At 42.7% G+C, this 20,102-nt stretch overlaps 1 protein-coding gene and 1 long non-coding RNA gene across 6 annotated transcripts in view; both read left to right on the forward strand.

The window, feature by feature from the left end:
• The window catches only part of MAST2 (microtubule associated serine/threonine kinase 2), a 138,868-nt gene extending 131,380 nt beyond the window's left edge, over nucleotides 1-7,488 (forward strand). Inside the window, exons 29-31 of the mRNA XM_081010241.1 lie at nucleotides 627-763; nucleotides 1,198-1,385; nucleotides 1,833-7,488. Of these exons, the coding sequence (XP_080866367.1) occupies nucleotides 627-763; nucleotides 1,198-1,385; nucleotides 1,833-3,937 (2,430 nt within the window). The 3' untranslated portion in view covers nucleotides 3,938-7,488. The remainder of the gene's footprint in view (nucleotides 1-626; nucleotides 764-1,197; nucleotides 1,386-1,832) is intronic.
• A 415-nt stretch (nucleotides 7,489-7,903) lies between these two features.
• The window catches only part of LOC308479124, a 55,990-nt gene continuing 43,791 nt past the window's right edge, over nucleotides 7,904-20,102 (forward strand). For 2 of the 5 annotated variants that reach the window (XR_013987460.1, XR_013987461.1), the window contains exon 1: nucleotides 8,551-9,294. This is a non-coding gene — a long non-coding RNA (uncharacterized lncRNA). Of the gene's footprint in view, nucleotides 8,527-8,550; nucleotides 9,295-15,323; nucleotides 15,425-20,102 lie in introns of those variants that run through there. The other 3 variants (XR_013987459.1, XR_013987462.1, XR_013987458.1) reach the window with 3 other exon arrangements.

Raw genomic sequence — 20,102 nt, forward strand, 5'->3', positions numbered from 1 at the left:
GGGGAGTAATTTGAATAAATATTTCTTAAATGGGTTCTGTTTGATGTGAATTCTTTATAGCAGGGATGGGGGACTGTGACCCTCCTGTTGTTGTAGGACTCTTAACTTCCCAGTCACCATGGTCAGTAGTGAAAGATGATAGGCATTGAAGTCCAACAACATATGGCGGTCCACAGGTAATCCATCCATTCTTTAGAAGAGGAAGGAATACCAAAGATAAAACCAAGTAGAAGTGCTGGAGTTGGGAAATGCTGCTTGAAATAATTTGTAGCATGAAGTTGCTGGACATGTTGTAATTTATTTGATTGTCTTCTGGTTACCTTAACAAATTTATGTTGAATAATGGGAATCACAGTGTTGAAGCTATTTGTGGCTGTCCTTCAACTAGAAAAAATGTTGCTTAATTAGTTGAAAAACCTGTGTCTCAAAAAGACCTTCTAGCCGCATTTTCTAAAGACAAAATGAATAAATACATATTGGAGAAGAAACTGGATTACAGAGGCTAATTTAAGCCACACAGTGGTAGACTGGCATTTCCCCCAGCATTAACATCCAGCCCAACCAAAATACTCATGAGAGATAAAGAGATAAGTAAAATGTGTGTGTGTGTGTTTTCTTGCTGGCAGAGTGGAAATAAAGTGTCCATATCTACTACACCTTTTGAGAACACATCAATTAAAGTGGGGCCAGCTCGGAAGGCCAGCTATAAATCAAAGATGGCAAGGAGGAACAAGAAAAGCAAAACAAAAGATGGACAGGAAAGGTTAGTGATGTTTTCTCTTAGGAAATGAAATTATGCTCTGATAGCAATTGCCAAGGAAAATTGCAGAAATATCTTCTGCCAGTGAATGTTTTATATCACAAGAATTACACAGTGAGAAACGATTTTAGTAAGCTATGGGTTGCACCCAGAGTTCCGTAAGTGAAGTTCCTGCTTATGAACAGGGTGGTCTCAGAATTGCCTCCATCTGCACCTTTTAAAAATCTACTCTGGATGCCTGTAGGGTCCTCTGCATGGGAATAGCACAGGGTAGGGTTGCCGGGAGAAAGGGAAACCGGCAAAATTCCCCCCCCCCCCCCCCCCGTCTACAGAAGTCTCTGCTGGATCCAAGTTTTTGCTGGGAAAAGATGCATATCAAAGATGCTGATCCTATTTGTTTTTACAAATAATGATAGTATTCACTTTCACTTTCTCAGTAAGAAGAAGAGCTCTCTGTTCAGGAAGATTACCAAGCAGGCTTCTCTGCTTCACACCAGCAGGAGTTTGTCTTCTCTCAACCGTTCTCTGTCATCTGGAGAGAGTGTTCCTGGTTCACCTACTCACAACCTCTCCCCTCGTTCACCAACACAGAGTTACCGATCTACTCCTGAGTCTGCACATTCAGGTAAAAGGGGAAGCAGGGAGTAGAGAGTAGCAGACCTTAAGCAAATCTTTCGAACTTGGTAGTAAAAATGTAGCATTTTCTCAGCCTGAAGGGCACAAGGAGACATGTCTTACAAACTATCAGGGTTGCCAAAGTGACACATGAACCTCTTGGAAGAGGTGAAAGGGTTTGATTGCTGTAACTTGAATTCTCTCATTGTGTTGTGGCCAAACACCAAAAATTGTAATATGGTGTAGAAAATAGTGGGGGAAAGCAGCACAATTGAGACAGGGTGTAGCTGACTGATATTTTCTGTTGCAGTGGACCACAACTGCCTAAATTCAACCACACCTTTGCCAGGTTGTGGTAGCCAACTTATTTCAAATGTGATGCACGTATTATAGCAGTTCCTAATGTTTCTTAATGTATTTCCATGCTTTTTTTAAATATCCCTTTTTATGTTCACAGTTGGTGGAAACTCTTCTCAGAGCAGTTCACCTAGTTCGAGTGTTCCCAACTCCCCTGCTAGTTCGGGACATATCCGACCCAGCTCTTTGCATGGACTAGCACCAAAGCTTCAACGGCAATATCGATCTCCACGACGTAAATCTGCAGGGAACATTCCTCTCTCGCCACTAGCTCACACTCCCTCGCCAACCCCACAGTCTACGTCGCCTCAGCGCTCCCCTTCTCCTTTGCCAGGGCATTCAGTTGGCAGTTCAGGGATCATGCAATCATTTCCTGTCAAGCTACACTCCTCCCCACCTCTTGTCCGACAGATTTCAAGGCCCAAGAGTGCTGAGCCGCCAAGATCCCCTCTGCTGAAGAGAGTCCAGTCAGCTGAAAAACTTACCTCCTCTCTCTCTTCAGAAAAAAAGATGTCGTCTTCGCGCAAGCATAGCTTGGACATCTCCCATTCAGAATTCAAAAAGGAGATGCTCCAGAGAGATCCCGGCCTCCAAAGTTGGCAGGAATCCATGAGTGAAACAACTGGAGGCAAAGTTGGACTTGCAGAAAAAGGGACCCTGCAGAAACCTTCTTCCAGAAAACTGGGACCTATTCGGCACGACAGGGTGGAGCGAAGGGAGTCTCTACAGAAGCAGGAGGCCATCACAGAAGTAGATTCTTCTGAAGATGAAACTGACGAAGGATCAGAAGATAGTCAAGATGGGAAGAAAATGGACAGGCCAGCCTTCAGTAGAGACCACCAAGTTTCTGATCCTTTCTCCGAGGATATGAAGCATTCTTCCAAGTTGGAAAGCAAAGACAGTATGGAGGATGATGCGTTTCTTCCTGAGGAACCAAAAACTGTCAGTTTGCAGAAAGGGGAGGATCAACACCAACCAAAGGATGTTGCAAGGACACCACTGGCCGGTATAGATGAGTCACAATCTGAAGTTTGTGTGAGAACTTCTCCTATTGAAAAATATGGTGACTGTGAAGCAGTTAAGCTAACAGATTCTGAAACCCCATTAGAGTCAGGACAAGGCAATACTCTCAAACTTGCTAATCAGAAATGTGCCTGTTTCGAAGATGCTGAGGACCCTAAACAAACTCTGATTATCCAGGAAAGCATAGACTGCCCAGAGCAGGTGAAGTGCCTACCAGTGAGATATCTGCAGCTCGGTCAAGGTGACTGTTCAGGGCTGGCAAGTGGCAAAGATAACCTGAAGGAATTTGCTTCTACAGAAACTACTTATATGTTGTCTCATGATATTATGCCTTTGTTAGCACTTTCTTCTTCTACTTGCACAACTAGCACAAGCTCTCTTCCACTAAAAAGCCAAATGGACTGCAAAGATGCACCTCAGAAACAGGAAGCCCAGTCTGTCAAGGAAAGCACCAGTATTCCGAACCTGACAAGCAGTGGCAAAACATCTGCACAAAGGTCTCCTGATGCCGAAGAATCACAAGGTTTGTCATCTGCAGCATTAGTTTCAAAACACAAAAGTCATACAAGTGATACAAACTTAAGTTGTCCTATAGGAAGACCAAGTCTCACACTTGATGCAGCAGCTGAAAATGGAAAATCAGTTTGCCCAGCTCCTTTAGCAATAGGTGCAAAAGGCATATTGGGCCCAGGAAATATTAATGTATCTGGCTCAAGAGAACTAGAAAGAACAAGAGAAGAGTTCCCCTCGAAGGAACTGTTTCATATGAAAGAGAGTATGCCAAAGGAAGAAATGCAGGAAACACTAAAGGAAGGCCCAGGCCCAGTAACAGCCAAACCTTTCAGCATAGGTAGTCTCATTAAAATATGTGGTTCCCATATTGGGTCCGAAAGCCTAGCAGAGTCTTTGGAGCCAGAGTGTTCAGTGGGAGCAAAAGAGAAGCCAGGGACTGGTAATTCTAAGGTACCTGAAATTTTGGAGGACAGGTGGCAATTGCCTCCACCTGAAAAACAGGCAGATGGCACAGCAAGGCAGGTCACAGGGGTTTCATCTGGACCCGATTCTAGCCAGAATTCCAAAAAGGAAACTGCTCTGATGCCAGGAGAAATCGGAGAGGCTGGAAGTCATTCACAAACAAGAGACTTCCTGTTGTCAGATGGTGACGTCGTGAAGAAAACATAGCAACATATCTACATTCAGAAGCAAAGACAACATTAGTAGAACACAAATATAAAACACAAAACTTGTGCAACTTTTTTTGTTGATTTGTGTTTTCACACTCTTGCCTTTTTCATTCTTGCAATTCTATTTTTGTACTCAGCATTTGATGCCTCTTAGCAGGGTATCTTTAAAGCAAGATTAAAAAATTATTTCCAGACTCCCCCCCCCCCCCACATTTTTGGCCCTAAATTTGAAGCATTCTGTTAAATATCTATTTTATTTCAAAATTCCAGGGAATTACATTTGCCAAATTAGACCACTCACTTGGAAATGGCACATTTTGAGCACAAATTCCAAATTGTAGTCCTTGTTTCCAAAATTTTAGGTCATGTCTTTTAAGTTGGCAAGGATTAAAAAAAACACTTTTGATGGCAGACTATTCTGAATCATTATGCCACCTCACATATTTTCTTACATATCATAGATGTCCAATTTATGTATATCTGTGAGGAAACCTTGTGTCAGCTTGTGCAATGGGGCAATATCCTCCTTTTAAAAAGAATGTTAAGCAAAACGTCAAAATAAAATCTTTAGTTTATTTTTGATTTTTTTAAAGGCTTTGATTTAAAAGATTACTTCTTTTTCTCCCTTTTTAGAATTTTTAATCCTTTTTGCTCAAAGTAGTCAGTAACCTCAAAAGAGGCACATGGTGCTTCAGTTATGCTAACTCAGGAGTAAGGGGCCTGTAGGCTTTCACTGTAATTGCTAACTACATCTCCCATCATCCCTGACTATTGGTCATGCTGGCTAGGGCTGATGGGAGTTGCAGTCCAGTAACACCTGGAGGCCACAGGTTCCCCACCACTGCTTTAGCAACCTAAACTAATTTACTTTACTGACATTTTGCTGTGAGAGGCAAACATTTGGGACTATCACACCCCCAGTCTTATGGAGCTATCTTGATTGTTGTGGACGAAAGTTAAAATCCAGTGAAGTGTTCTCATTTGACTTTGTGAGTGAGAGAAGTGATCTTCATTGATTCATCAGGAGGCAGCTAAGACCAAACCGTGTCTAAGTGAAATAGTCCCGTTAGCATTAGTGTCTCTTTCCCAAGTGTAAGTAGGTAATTCAGTAAATTGACCCTTCAGTCATATAGAAAGTTTATTATAATTCACAGTTCCCTTCCATTGTTTAATCTACCTACTACCTTTCTTAAATGTCTATATTTTCTAAGTAACCTTTTGAATGTTTTTGAAAGTTCAACATCAGTTGGTGCTTTTTGCTTAAAGACATCTGAGTCTATGATACTGCACTGATACATACATACATACTAGCTGCAGCATTTCAAGTATATTACTTATTGAATCTAATTACAGTTTATAGGCAAAAGTAACTATTTCCATAAACTCCACAATACTTACAGCCTTGCCTAACAGAATGCATCTGTGTGTGTCTGTGTGAGCAGAGAAAGTAATTATTTGCATAGTCTGCTGTTCTACCTACAGAGGTGATCACATGTTGATTAATAGCTCTCCAGGGCAAGCACTGCAATTCATTACAGCACAGCTTTATTGCTCAGCCAGGTTTCTGATATGAAGGCTCTTCCTGCACCATTTCTCCTTACAAGAGCCTACATGTACTTTTTGACTAGGAATATGCTCTTAAATCCTTAATTTATTATAATCTCATTTCAAGTCTGTCTTGCCCAAACTCCCTGATTCCCTGATTCTCCCCACTACATACCCAATTATTTGGTTTTAGTTTTGGACCAATTTATTTTTGATTTGGGGTTTTCTTTCTATTAGCGTGTGTGTGTGTGTGTGTGTGTGTGTAATAAAGGGAATAGTGTGTGTGTGTGTGTGTGTGTGTGTGTGTGTGTGTGTGTGTGTGTTGTAATGCTGCAGAAAGATCCATTGGCTTTCTCATATAGAACTTGAAGCTTCAGTACTCAAAACTTCAATAGTAGTTCCCCACAATGATTTAAGATCTGCTAATCTCTTTAATCCTGCCACCAGTGCACAATAGCTAAATTTATGCATTAACATTTTTAAAATAAACCATTAGGCTTTCCTCCATCCAGCCACACCTTTATCTTACCAGCCTTTCCTATCACTTTGCTGTGTTGCCCTCAGAACAGAGGCAACTGGGGCCTCAATGAATACATACATTTAGAGAAAGGGAATTGATGGCATAGCCACTCAGAAATGCACATTAACTTGAATAATGTAAAAATATTAAATGCATTGATTTACACTGTGTGAATTTGAGCCCCGGGGATGAATAATGTAGCTTCAAACATACCTTGTAGCATCTGTTTACACAAAGGCAGCCAAAGGATTTATATCTCTAGTTTAGCCAAATAAAGCATATTGGGCCACCTCATTTCTGTATAGATGCCACTTAGATATTACCTTTTTATGTATTCATTCTACCATTACCAGGAAACCTATGTAATTGTTAAAGCCTGCAGAAGCCTTCATTTTTCATGTTACTTGATATATTTCTGTAACTGTTGTCCCACTTCAGTAAAAATGATTGGCCACAAAAAATCGTTGCAACGAAACCACATGGCAGTAAATCAGATTTATTCTTTGGACATCTAATATATATATATTGAAGTGTTCAGACAATCATGATGTTTCTGAGGGAAAAAATTAAGGTCTTAGGCTTAATATTTTTAAGTGCTTATCAGGAGGCAGCATGTGATGAGAGCTGAACTGATGTTACCATGTTGAGGAGACAGGTGTTTGCATAACTATAGTCCAGTTAAGCCACTATATGTATACAATATTGATCCAGTTAGCTGAGACTGATCTCCATGATGTTCCATGAATGGGGGTGATTGGATAACTTTGTTTAGGCATGCAATATACACAGTCCCCTTAGCAAGTTGCTTTCCCACTTTCTCTTATTTTCGTTTGGTGTCTAGAATTTCAACTTTAGTTTCCTTCATACAGCCTTTAAACCTTTCAATATCCAGCTGGTGCATTTCTCAGCAATACTTCACACCATTATATGGTGCATCTAAAACCATCAAATAGATATTAAGTGTAAATATTAGACTTTCGCCTTGCCTAAAAACCACTCCTGGGGAACAATGCCCTAAGACTTTTTGGTGTTTGTTATGCTACGGAAGAATACTCAACATAGACAGGGTAAAAGGAATGACCTGTGGGGCTTTTTTCCCTCATTAGCACTGAATTAAGGTGTTCTTTGGGATTTTTGTTTGTTTCTTCCTGTGGGGAGGATTGTGTCTTTCTCCAGTTTTCTCTTACTGGACATGAAGGATGATGCCGTACTTCTAGTGGGTGATTTTACAGCTGTGTGTGTGTTTACATTGTGTTTTGGTTTTTGTTATTCTGGAGGCTGTGAGCCCACCTTTCAAGATGGGCTTTAATTTCAAGTTGGTGCCAATCAGCACCTGACTAGCAGAAACATAATGTTGGGATATAAGTGTTTTTAGAAACTTGAACAATTGCCACATAATAGAGGTGCAATAATTTTTATTCCTGTTGTACCTGCATGTTGATGTTCAAATACTCCTGAAATACACTTCATTTTTTTTACATAAACCCGTGTCCATTTCTTAATTATTTATCTTCAGAGGTTTCCTATGATACGTTGCATTAATCCTGTGTTTCACTTGATCCATGCTGAGTGTCCTGCAGCAACCCTAATGGGCTTTGGTACAGTGGTTCAGTTCACGTGTTGTAGCAAACTATACTTAATGGTTTACTGTAAACACAAAGATTGCTTCCACTTAGTTCATCCCCTAGTGGGAGCTACAAACCACCATCCCTGGCTTGGCATTATGCCTGAGCCAGTGAATCCCCCCCCCCCCCCAAACCATGATGGGTAAGCCAAGAAGAAACCTTTGTTTCACATCCTGGTTTATTTGGAGCAAAACAAATGTAGCACTAAGCCAGGTATTGTGATTCATTGGTCCCTCTTAACTCTGTTTTATGATATGCAAATGCAACCAATGGGTGGATGCATATAAGACTTGCCAGTTGATAATGTACTTCAGTGTTCATGTCAACTGCTTCTTGATACTGTAGAATGCGTGCCAGTGTTATATGTACTGTGGTAATTTACCACTTGGTAAGTGGTCACCTGCATTCACTCCTGTTCTTCCATGAAATCTAGTTGTTTCATCACAACATAGTTCAATATACTAGCAGCCTGGGAAGATGGCCATGGGTGGCGGGTGCAGTTTTATTTGAGCAGTCATCCTATGCCTTCCTACCACTAATATGCAACATATTTCCATACAAGTACTATGCTTGGGCATCATGTAAAATGAGCTCTGTGATTCCATAGTCTTGTGGTGATATAGACAGCCAGACACAGTACCCACATGAGAAATAAATGTAGAACTATAAAAACCTTAAGAGGGCAGTGCTTGGGAGCTATCACCCTCTCTCCATTGTGTTCCTGCAGCAAAGGCTTAGGCCGCTGTGCAACAATTTAGCCCCTGCCACATTCCATTCCTGTACCTCGTGAGAGAAAGCGAACTGTTTGCTCAAGAGAGGAGGAAGACAACAGCTATTCCTCTCCGTATAATGCTGAAATGAAGTTACAGCTTTCAGCAGGCACCATCTTCTTACGAAGTAAGCCAGCTGTTTGTTCTGGATGTAAAGCAACTGGGGACCAGGGCCTTTACATTGCTTTAAAGCATGTTTTATAGTTATTCCCTGCCCCGCCCCCAAAGAATTATGGGCACTGTGTTTTGTTAAGGGTTGCTGGGAATTGTAACTTGGTGAAGGATAAACTACAGTGTCTAGAATTCTTTGGGGGGGGGGGGACGACACACATGCGGTTCAAATGTGGTCAAGGGGGGCACGTGGTTCAAATGTGGTCAAAAGGTATCCTGCGTATGCAGCCGTAGACGTAGGCTAACAACCATCTTAAGCACAACCACAAGGGGCTGATTCCAAGCTGCTCTAGGAGGCAGGTGGTCCCTCCTCCCAATATTAGCTCTTGGCTCACCAATGGCATGGCTCGCATATTTTTCACCACATAGAAAGGCCTTCATACTGCTGTTTGTTTCTTTATACACACCTATCCTGCAACTCCTGAGGGGAATTGAGAGCTGTTTGCTCAGAAGAGGAAAGGCTAAGGGCTTCAATAGGCCTGGCCTGCCTCTGTAAGGCACTGGGGTAGAGAATAAACGGGCCAAAGCAGCCACACTGCTCATGACAGCCCTGAGGTAAAAAAGGCGGGAAAGCCGGAGAGGCCTATAGCACCTTGATGGAGCATAGCTCTAGTTGCTGTTTGATGCCGTGTTACACCTGCTGAGGTGAGGGATGCAGTGCTGGCCGCCACTATGATGAAGATTATGATCACTGTCACCTGGGAACTAGGCCACATTTCAAAAGGTAAGGAAAAGGAGCAAAAACTACACAGTAGAAAAAAGAATATTGTCCAATGTGCTTCAGATCACTCTGGTCCTTCCTTAGGGAAACTATAATTTTTAAAAATATATAATTACCCAAACTGAATACTGTATAAAGAAGCTCTTCATAAACAATATGTAAATATCATGATCATCTTAGAAAGAACCACTACTCAAAAGAAAATATACAAGTGTAAATGTTTTAAGAATATTTGTTCTTTTGACTATCATAAAAACAGAATACATATGTGTATATGCAATAACAAAGGTAGGTTACTTGCTCAAATAGACATTCAATATTTTTTCATACCTGCACTACTACACCAAATGGAAATCAAGTGTAGCTGTTGACACTGCAAAATGTCATGCAATGTGGCAGAGTTGGGCAAATCATGGGTTGCTAGGTTAAACAGGGCAGCCTAAGGACATTTTTTTTGCCTAAAACAAAGATGGTGTGTGGCCCCCGCCTTCCTCATGCACAAAACGTTGAATCTTGAGGGGGGGTGTCCTTTTAATTGCACATTCATTATGATTTTCATTAATTATGGTACTAGGGTGGCTACATGCAATCCTACTTTCAATACTCTGTGCCTGCATGTCCCATAGCTTCGTGCTAAAATTTTGTAATTTTTTATACCACAAATATTCCATTTGTTGTTTTTTTGGTCCCACTTCTGCTGCATTATAGCCACAAAAGTACATCTCCAGGCAGAAATAATGTGGTAGCATTGAGGAAGCATCATGGAACAACTAATAAGTGATGTGTGGATGGTCCCATATAGATCTGCCACCCAGAGTAGTTGCTTCACTCTGCCTAATGGTAGGGCTGGCCCTGCTGAGCAGCTGATTTGCTTTCCTCCCAGACCAGAAGGCAAGTATGTGAGAGAAGATGTGCTGCAGAAAATAGGTCCTTGCAAGCCTTTTTCACTTCAGCTTTCCTGCTCTTCGTGTAATTGGGAAAAGCAAAGTGCAGCAAGCTGTGTCAGAAGAGGAACGCTGCCGCTCCTCAGAAGTGCTAACCAAAGCACATCCCAAGTGGTGTATTTCTCCTCCAATAGAAATAAACTGCTGGAATAAAGCTCAAACAGTGCCACATCAGAAATATGCTGCCTACTGGTTAATAGGGCTGAACTGAGAAGTGTGGGGAAGCACTTCTTGTGATGTGTATTAGCTCAGGGTCTAGAGTGGGAGAAAATCAGGTGCCTCATGTGTGATATCAGGACCTTGCCCAATTTAATAACTCCAAGAGGACCTGATCTTGCCCCACAAGCCAGGAGACATGGAATAGGAGTTTACTGTAAGAAGCTAGCTTTTTCTGGTCACAAGGTAATTAAATGTGTGATTGATTTTGTGCTTTATAGTACACACTAGCAAGCTGGGTAGGTAGTCCTGATTGCCCAGTGCCAGAAACACACACACTAGATCCACAACACCACCCCTCAAACTGTCTAGTGTATGGTACTGATGGAACTGCAGTGGAAATCTTACGTGTTGGAATTCAATATATGCTCAGCTTTCCAATCCTGTGTACTTGCATCAGAAAGAGAAAGCTATGCCATACTTCAGACATTGCATTGTGCATGTGTTGTTTTATGCTCAGTTTTAAGAGGCATTGTTAAGTACTGAGTATGATTGGTTGAAGTGGAGAAGGGGGAGAGATGTTGCTGGACACCAACAATGTCACAAAGTATATCCGTTGGGTACCCTAATGTTAGTACGACGTCATTTCACTTACAAAATGTAATAGCAATCAACAGGCTATGCAGGTTGGATGGGGGAAAGTTTCCTCTTTCCCCATATATTGCAGCCATGTTCCAGTTATAAATAAACAAAGAATTCAGCAGGAAAGAGGACAGGGAGAAAACTGGAAATACAGTTAGCTCCACCTACTGTTCTTCTTGCTTCCCACCCTACCAGCTACAGTGGGCAACACCCACCACTGTTGTTACAAGAGTTCTCTGCAGACTTGATCTGTTGTTGCATCTACAGCAGTGGAAGCTGAATGATCTCCACTGAAATCAATAGGTTCCTCTACATGCCACTAGCCTTCCACTAGAGGGCAGCATTGTTGCACAAGAATAAAATGCATTGGCTAAATCTTGGGGATTTCCCCCTCTTCTGTGTTAATATGACCACTGGTGCCATTACTTAGATCCATCATGTGTGGCATCACAGTACGGCATAGCCCACTGCTGATGCAACTATTTCTCCTTAAACAAGAAAATCACCTTATGCTTGTTTTCTATAGGGCAGCTAACTCAATAAGTCTGTGCTGTGAAGTACTGTACTGGCTGTAGGTATCAGACAGTCACTGACCCTTTGGAGATTTCAGCACCTGTTCAGTTGTTTTCAACTGTTTCTAATGTTTTAATGTTGTAACCTGGACTGGGACCTTAAAGTGAAGAGTGGGAAATAAATAAAAATCGGAAGACATCTTTAGTCCACTAGGTCTCCCAGAAGGATAATCCTGGCCTGGTTAATTATGAAATAGTAAAATTGTATTTAAATAGGTTTCTACTTGGTTATTAATATATTTTATTTACCGGTATTTCTCTTTTTTACATCACTTTGATATTCTTTTGAATATAACGTGATTAATTTTTTTCTAAATTAATGCTGTACAATAATAGGCAGATTGCACAATAATAATAAAAATAAGCAAATTGCATGATTAGCTTTGAATTAGGGCTACCATATTAACAAGAAACACACACAAACAACCCCACCCTCTCTTCCCTGGAAGTAGCCACCCTTTCTGAATTTAAAAAGTTATTAAATTATTAAGAAACGTACTGTGTTTTAAATTATTTAGTAATGTAGTAAAAAAAATCTTGTTATACAAATTCATTACCCCCAACTGATTTAAAATGCACATCTTTTTTCTGCATAGAAGCCTTGTTGGATCCGGCCAAAGGTCTTCTTAGTCCAGCACCCTAATTTCACAGTGGCCAACCAAATGCCTATGGGAAGGAAGCCTGTAAGCAGGATCTGAGTTATTCGGTCATATGTTGTTTCTATCATCCTGATATTTTAAATATCCTGGAATGCATTTGGAAAAAATGTATACAGTGCTACAAATAAGCTTGGTGCCTCTGACATGTCAACAGTTATAATGGGCCACATGGGTGTCAATGACATTCACAAACATATTTTAATAAATATAGTCATTAATGGAGGTAGCCATAAATGGCAAATTCAGAAATGATTCTTGAAAGGAGGGTGCAGTAACTAACTACTCTATAGAACATTATTTGGTGTTTACTGTTCTTAATTATCAAGGGCACAGTCGTTAGAGTTGCATGAGCATCATCCTTAGGAATAGAAGTTTATAATGCTGGGAAATGTTCAGAGGGAGGAAACTGCAGTTATGACAGGCCCAGCTGGAAAATTTTCAGGTTTTTCAGTTTTTCGGTAAATGAAGATTTCACGAATCCTTTTGGAAAGCTGAAAATGCGAAGATCGAGCAAGCATTGAAACCAGAGTTTTTTACCACCAACATCTAGACCTGCACTTCTAAGTACTTCCCACTTCCTGCAGGCGCCACCTACCTATCTCAGGCACCTGCCACAACCACTCCTCCTTCCCTGTGCTCCTTCTCTGTGCACAAACCACTTCCCTGTGCTCCCACACCATGCAAGGTAGCATTCTGCTGCAGCAGGCCCCTGTTGCTGGAGGAGTGGCAAAGTGGCTGCTGTAGGGCTAGCTTGTGTTCACTGGTGCCCAAGTTCTTTAGGTCACAAGTAATGAAGCAAACAGGCATGTGAGTGGCAGTTGCTTCCTATATTAAATATGCTACCATGCCACACCCCCTTGTTCCTTATTGTCTGCCTCTCTTGGCCACCTGGCATAGCCAAGTACGCACACAAGATGGCAGTGGGCAGCAGTGTCAAGTACTTTCTGGTACTTTGTAGTATACCCCCTACTAGTCTATAACGTCTAGTAGGTACATAGCTATGATGACCAGTAACAGGCCTGGTTCATAATTTATCTCTGTGTCTGAAACTGGAGCACATTTTGATGGTGGGTTGATTCAGGAAAAAAGCAGCTAGAGACTGGGAGGAAGGGAGCTTTGAGGCTTCTAATGGCTTTTGTGGTTGTGGTAGATGACTGGGATTTAAATTCAGGGACTAGGAGGGGGCTTCCATGTGCCCCAATGTGGTGGGAAACGGAGACAAGCAGAAGCAGCAAGAAAGAGGAGAAATTTTGGGAGTAATATGGCGTGCTTAAGGGAAATATGAAACCCCAGGGTGGCAGTTTGTGGGTGGTCCCTGCTAATAAATCTCTTTGATTGTATTTGGCTATATGTAAAGTATTGGAAGCTTGACCTTCATCCTAAGATTTTGGGAAAGGGTGGATGCTAAATCTCCCCTACTCTATACTCTGGGCAATTCATGGTAGGTGGGGGCTCCCCTATGCTTTACTTGCATATATCTGGTGACCCAGTCCTCCCCAGGCACTCCCCCCCCACAGTCTTCTGTTCCTGCTCTGACCATCCCACCTACTCACTCTTTCCTTGCCTCAGTCCTCAAGTCCTTTCCATAATATTGCAAATTACCCTGTCCCACCACTTGTCTTATATTGCACAATTAGCTTCAAATCAGGGCTGCCGCACACACAAACAATTCTGCTCACTTTCTCTTCTCTGTAAGTAGTCACCCTCTCCAAAATTAAAAAGTTATTAGAGAAACAATCTGGTCAATAATTCAGCTTAAAATCTATGAAAAATCCACTCCCTGTCAGCTTTCTAAGTTGCCAGCTGGAAGGTGCCCAACAAGAAAATTACTGAAACAAAACCGTCTGTCATTCCCAAGGGACCAGAAAAGATTTTTCCCCTTCTCCCTTTCCCCTTCTTGTTTGCTACATTTTAAAAATAAATATGAAGCATCAGGCAGATTGTTCTAAAGAGTCCTTCAAGTATTGGTTTCTCACACTGCATTATGAAAGACTTTTGCCTTCAGGCACAGACTAATAAACAGATAATAACACAGGGGGCAAAGTCCCATGCTGCAGCTTATTTTCATAACTTTCATTTACTTTTCCTATAAATGTTTCATTTTTCAACCAGGAGGAACAGAGGAGGACTGGCAGAGGTCTCACAACAGTGGTGCCAGTGGTGCAGACTTGCTCCTAATTAGAAATAGCAAGGGATTGGGCAGGCAGAGCAGTGTAGGAAATGCACAGCAAGCCCCTTCCTTAGAAACGTAGCTCCCCTCAAGTAGGGAAAGTGATGGAATCATTGTATAGGCATACTCCCCACCCCACCCCCACTATCTTATTCTCTTTGAAATGAGAGTGAGAGTGGCTCTTGCATTCACACATATTCCCATGGAAATCTTCAAAAATTAAAAGAAACTGCATTGTGTTGGACATACGCAGAGAGGCTTTTGTGGGTTATAAGTGAAGGGTCATGCCTAGCCCCTACCTGGTATGCGGCATGGGGTCCTCAGAGAATGAACAAGGTGCCCAACAGGTTGAGGACCTTTGAGAAGCAGGTGTGGTCCTCTGGGACTAGTACTGAGGATCCCCTAGAGCAGGCTTCCTCAACCTTGGCTCTCCAGATGTTTTTGGCCTACAACTCCCATGATCCCTAGCTAGCAGGACCAGTGGTCAGGGATGATGGGAATTGTAGTCTCAAAACATCTGGAGGGGCCGAGGTTGAGGAAGCCTGCCCTAGAGGAGCGCTCCAGAGAAAGTTCCTTGGAGCTGTCAGGGGAAGAGGTAGAGCCACCCCACAGTCCTTGGGCTTGCTAGTACCAAAAGGTTGTAGGTCCAGGCCAAAGAGCGACAACATAGCATGTGACAGTGGGCCCAGAGTTGTTGCACAGATAGTAAGTGATCTACTCATGAGTAAGAAATCACCAAATCTCTCTTCTAAGTACCAGCAGCTGTTGTTAGGGTGTGATCTAGGAAGCCAGGATATATAAGGTCACACTCTTGAGCCTTCCATGTACTGGAAGTAACACAGGTCTTTGGTGCCTTTTTTCTAATTTGAGTCCCCACTCCTTGCTGTAGAGTATGGTATCTTACTTGAAGTCCCTGTGAGGTTGACCTTACACTGTTGCTTGACCTTGCCTGTGGATTACTGCGCTGCAGCTACAACCCTGTCCTTGTTGGTGAGTGTTTTGCTTAATAGGCTTATACCTTGTGAAATTTGGCCCCCAGCTCCTGAGGGCACCCACCTGAGTGTGGCAGCAAGGATAGGAAAAGAAAGACTATTGGAAAGACACTGATGTTTCTGGTTGAGAGTGACCCTACCATGTCACAGGTTTATTGGTTTCATTTTAAATGTGCTTAAATATCCCTCCTTACAAGGCAACTGTGAAGCACACGGATAACCACACCTAGCTTCAAAACAACACACTCACACACACTGCTTTGCTCCTGGGTTTAGACTTCTGCTGTAACACCATAGCTTCAATTTGTGTACTTTGGCTAGACCATACACTGATTACCCAAACCCAGTCAGTTTGCACCTTCTTTTTGTATTCTGTGCTTTTTAGTTGTGATGATACTTGGTTCCTTTATAGTGTTTTTTTAATGTTTGTATTATTTTTATTGTTTTGCTGTTTGCCTCCCTAGCCTTACTGGAGTAGGGGGAAGGGCTGGATAAAAATCCAGGTACTGTAATAATAATTATACACTGGCATTTATGTTTTCTGACCTAAGCATATACTTCGTTTCATGGCACTCTTTACAGTTGTCACTATGATCTGTGTATACTAAGTCTTAAGATACCGCTAGTGTTACTCTAGAAATACACTCTGGTCTTCCTCTCAGGAACTCTCTGTAACAGGAGCCCAGGCACCATCTATGCGGGACTATGGAGCCCAGGCACCCACAGATTTTCAATGAAGGGGCTGGGCATCCCTAAAGTTCTACATGGTGGCACTCACACACTGTGGGACATACGCACATCATGCTCGCATACACGCCATGGGGCATCCGCACGACATGTCAGCACGCCCCTGCGACATGCGCAAGTAATGTCACCATGCCGTGGAGTGTGCTGATGTCCCGTGCACACGCTGCAGTGATGTCGGCATACCCCAGGCCCCCTCTGTCACGGGGACAAGGTGGTGCGCCTGAACAGTAGCTTGCATTCATGTGGTTCTCAGGCCTTTCCCTCCAAAGCAGTCAATAGGCCCAGGTGGAGGCAGGGAAAACAGTGGGGTATGTTAAGTGGAACTGCCTTGTTCCATACTAAGCATCTAGGAAATTCAAGGGCATCCTAAACCACTCCATGGCTGGTGTTATTGTTTGGAAGGGAAGTAACTTGCAGAGTTTATTTGGCCTTCTTATGTAGTAGATTTCAGATTTCTTTTTCTTTTTCTTGTGGAATTTTGGACACTCTGTTCCTGGTTCAAGCTTTCCTTTCAAGCATTAGCCAAACGCCCAGGAGTGAAGCAGCTACATGCCACAAGCGTTAATTCTCAGCTGTGCTGTGTGATGGGAGCTTTACTGATTGCATGTGGCAGGTTTCAGGAGCCTTTTCAGGCTTCTGTCACTCTTGGTTTCCAAAAGGGAGCACCAGGTTGCGGCAGTAGCTCCCTGAGCCTGGGAAAGCAGAGGCATATTTACCAGTTAGGTAATTTGGACGGCTAGCATAGTCCTTAGCTGTGGGCCTCTTTCCATCACTCCTTTGATAACTCTGCAATGCTGCTAATATCGCATTATTTCAGTCTGAAGACCCTTGTGCAGGACATATAAAGGTTGATGCCCCTAGAGCACATGTAGAAGGTACAAATGTATGGAACCAAATCCTGATTATTGTCTTGGGCTCTTTCCAAATAGCCCTGGGCTTGTTTGAAAGTGCAGACCAGCTATTAAGAGATTCCCTCTTTGCAGGACTTCCCAAAATATTTTGCAGCATTCATATGATGCCATTGTCTTCAAAATACCAGTCTGTATATTTCTAAATTTAATCTGGATTTACCTTTTCAGGGGAAATACAATTGTTCTCTCTCTCTTTAAGTGTTTCCAATTTCCCATTTGTGATACCTCACTGCCCCCAATTACAATATTAAACCCCCACCTGGAAGCACCTAAGGTGAGCAGTGAGGACAAACTGGAGGCCTCTGCTTGAGCTGACCAAAAACCAGAAGTAGGAGCTGTACCAGGAGAAGGCCTTGGGTTGCATCAAAGATTCAGACATGAACTTTTGAAACATTGACATCGCTTACTTTCTAAAATTAAACATCCCAGGGCACAAGCTGGTCTTTAAATGCACACACTGGAAGACCTTCCTACCCTAACCTGTGATGTGTGGGAGTTGGTTGTGGGTTTGGAGTAAGAGAAGGACTCTGCACATGTTTGGAGTCACTCTTCTCTTTCAGATAAAATTGCTTGTGTGTAAACAACCATAGTTGTGTTAGGATATTTCCGTTGCACCTTAAAAGGGAGCAGGATGTTTGTGTCACAGCCTGCGTATTTCCTGTTCACAGGATGTTTCTGTTGTGTCTATGCTTTCGTTTCTCTCTCTGTGTCTGTAGACACTGAAGCAGGCAGTCATGTTTTCTCTTTGTTCTGATCAACACTGAATAAACTTGTAAATAATGCTCTCCTGAGTGTGTCTTTCGCTGTGCATTATCTGCTGATAGAGTGTGCATCAGCTCTGGAATGTGGCAAGCTATTTCTGGCGCTCATGTCGCTAATTGCTGATACTGCGTGTCTACGGGAGATCGATGGATGTCCGGAGGCCGACGTGGAGTCATGATGGACTTTGTCTCCCTGGCAGTATCCCAACAAGTTGCAATCTCTGTTACTTGTCATAGAGGTACCACTCCTCCAGCTGAGGGAGGAGGGAGGCATAAGATCGGAATGTGAAAGCAAGAGAGGTGGTTGTGAGTTGACTGAAAGCACCTTGGTGTGCCAGGCCTTTGGGCATCTGACGTGCAACAGACGATTTCCTGCCTTGTAATATTGCTGTCTTACATTTGCTTATGCTCCGCTTTATAAGAAAAACCAAGGTTACAAAGACACCTTAAGTCCTCCAGTATGTGCATCCAAAGGAAGATAAACTCAATCTTGCTGCCCCGAAACATTTCACTGTTCAGGAGTGCGGGCAGCATGCAACAGGGGCTTTGGCCACTTTCTCCAGGAGTAAAGGGAAAAGGAGACCACATGGGCAAACCACTTACCCTGCACGAGGCAACCATGATGACAAAGCACGCCTAGGGCTAATGCACATTTGTTTTCACACACATCTCTGTATTGTAATTAGCAGGGGCAATTGCCCCTTTTCAAAAGCTTGAGTCACATGATCACAGCTTCCACCAGCGGAGAAAAGACTTGAGCCCTTTCCAGTTCCACAGTTCATTCTGTCCCCTCTCTTCCTTTGCCTTTTGCTCCAATTAAGGGTTTGTTTGCCTTTGGAGCAAGGCAGGGTACACTTAACCAGGAGCAGCTATTACATAAGGAGGCTGGGTCTGAAACACATTCAGAGCAAGGCATCACTCCCAATCTGTTCCTGGAGCTCTGCTGTTTTTTCTGTTTACTGCTGTTTGCCTTTGTAGCTTTCCTCTGATGTTCCAGTACAAAGCAATGTTCTAAATGCCCGCCAACTCCACTGGGAGAGCGAGAGATGTGACCAATATTATCCTCCTCCAGCTGACCTCCCCACCACTTGGAATCCACCGCCTCCACTGCATTTTGGTCACTGGCTCGCCTAATTTAGGAATGTGCAGCAGTTCCCCCACATCCCACAGAAAGTGGCCACTCTTCCTTCACCACCTTCACTTTCTGTTTTTCATGTCTTGCTCTTGTCAATAGTAGCATAGGGGGGAAAAAAATCTGGGGTGACCAGTTGAGTATTTCTTTGGAGTCCCAGCTGCGGAAATTGTAAGAATTACAGTCTGTTCTCATCTTTCTGCTGCTGATCCTGTAGCACTTGTCTAGTGGTTCCTTATGTAGGAAGCTGCCTTAAAACTGAGTCTGACCATTGGTCTGTCTAGTTCAGGGGTTGCCAACATGTTTGGGCCTGTGGGCACATTTTCAAATTGGTGAAACTGTCATGGGCACTCCACATTCACATAGACTACAACCTAGTCTATTAACTACATTATGATACCTAAAAGCTGAATTTCAGTAGGTGGGGAGGGTACTCTTTTAGCCTCGGTGAAGGCCTCTGCTGGTACACATGTCTCCACAGGAGTGGCATTGGCAAACCCTGCTCTAACTCATTATGACTGCCAGCTGTATCTGAAGATGCCAAGACTGCCAGCTGGATCTTTTGAGTGCAAACCATGTGCTCTACCACTGAGTCATGACCTTTCTTGTTCTTGAGTGTTGTAGCATAAAGTTCTAAAATATTTTCCATTTCACTTTTAACTGCTTTGGATGGCTGCTTGTCACTCCATGAAGCTGATAAAACAGGTTGTTTGCTATGAGGGTTCATGACACAGGAAAGCACTTGCGGTACATTTTCTCCTGTGGCAGCTCCACATGGCAGACACTATTGTGAGAGTGCCGTTTTTCTCTTGTACAGTTCCATTTCATTTCCACACTGTTGGTGCAGGAAAACTTCTCAGTGGATCGTACCCTTAGTTTCAAAAGGTGTGATCCTATGCTTTAAGCTCTGTTGAAAGCAACAGAACTTACTTTTGAGTGGACATACCTTAAGAGTTCATGTTCTACTTCTGCTTCAGCTTGACAGAATTTTCTGGAAACTGCAATATAGTGCTATTTCTCAAAACTTAAAAATTACAAGATTTGGAGAGAACCTTTAGGCTCCCAGCTTTGCTCCGAAAATAAAACAGTTCAGCTCCACTGTCTTTTACTAAGAAACTGAATAAA

Source organism: Podarcis pityusensis (assembly GCF_964106645.2).
Source record: "Podarcis pityusensis genome assembly, chromosome: 6".
NCBI lineage: Eukaryota > Metazoa > Chordata > Lepidosauria > Squamata > Lacertidae > Podarcis > Podarcis pityusensis.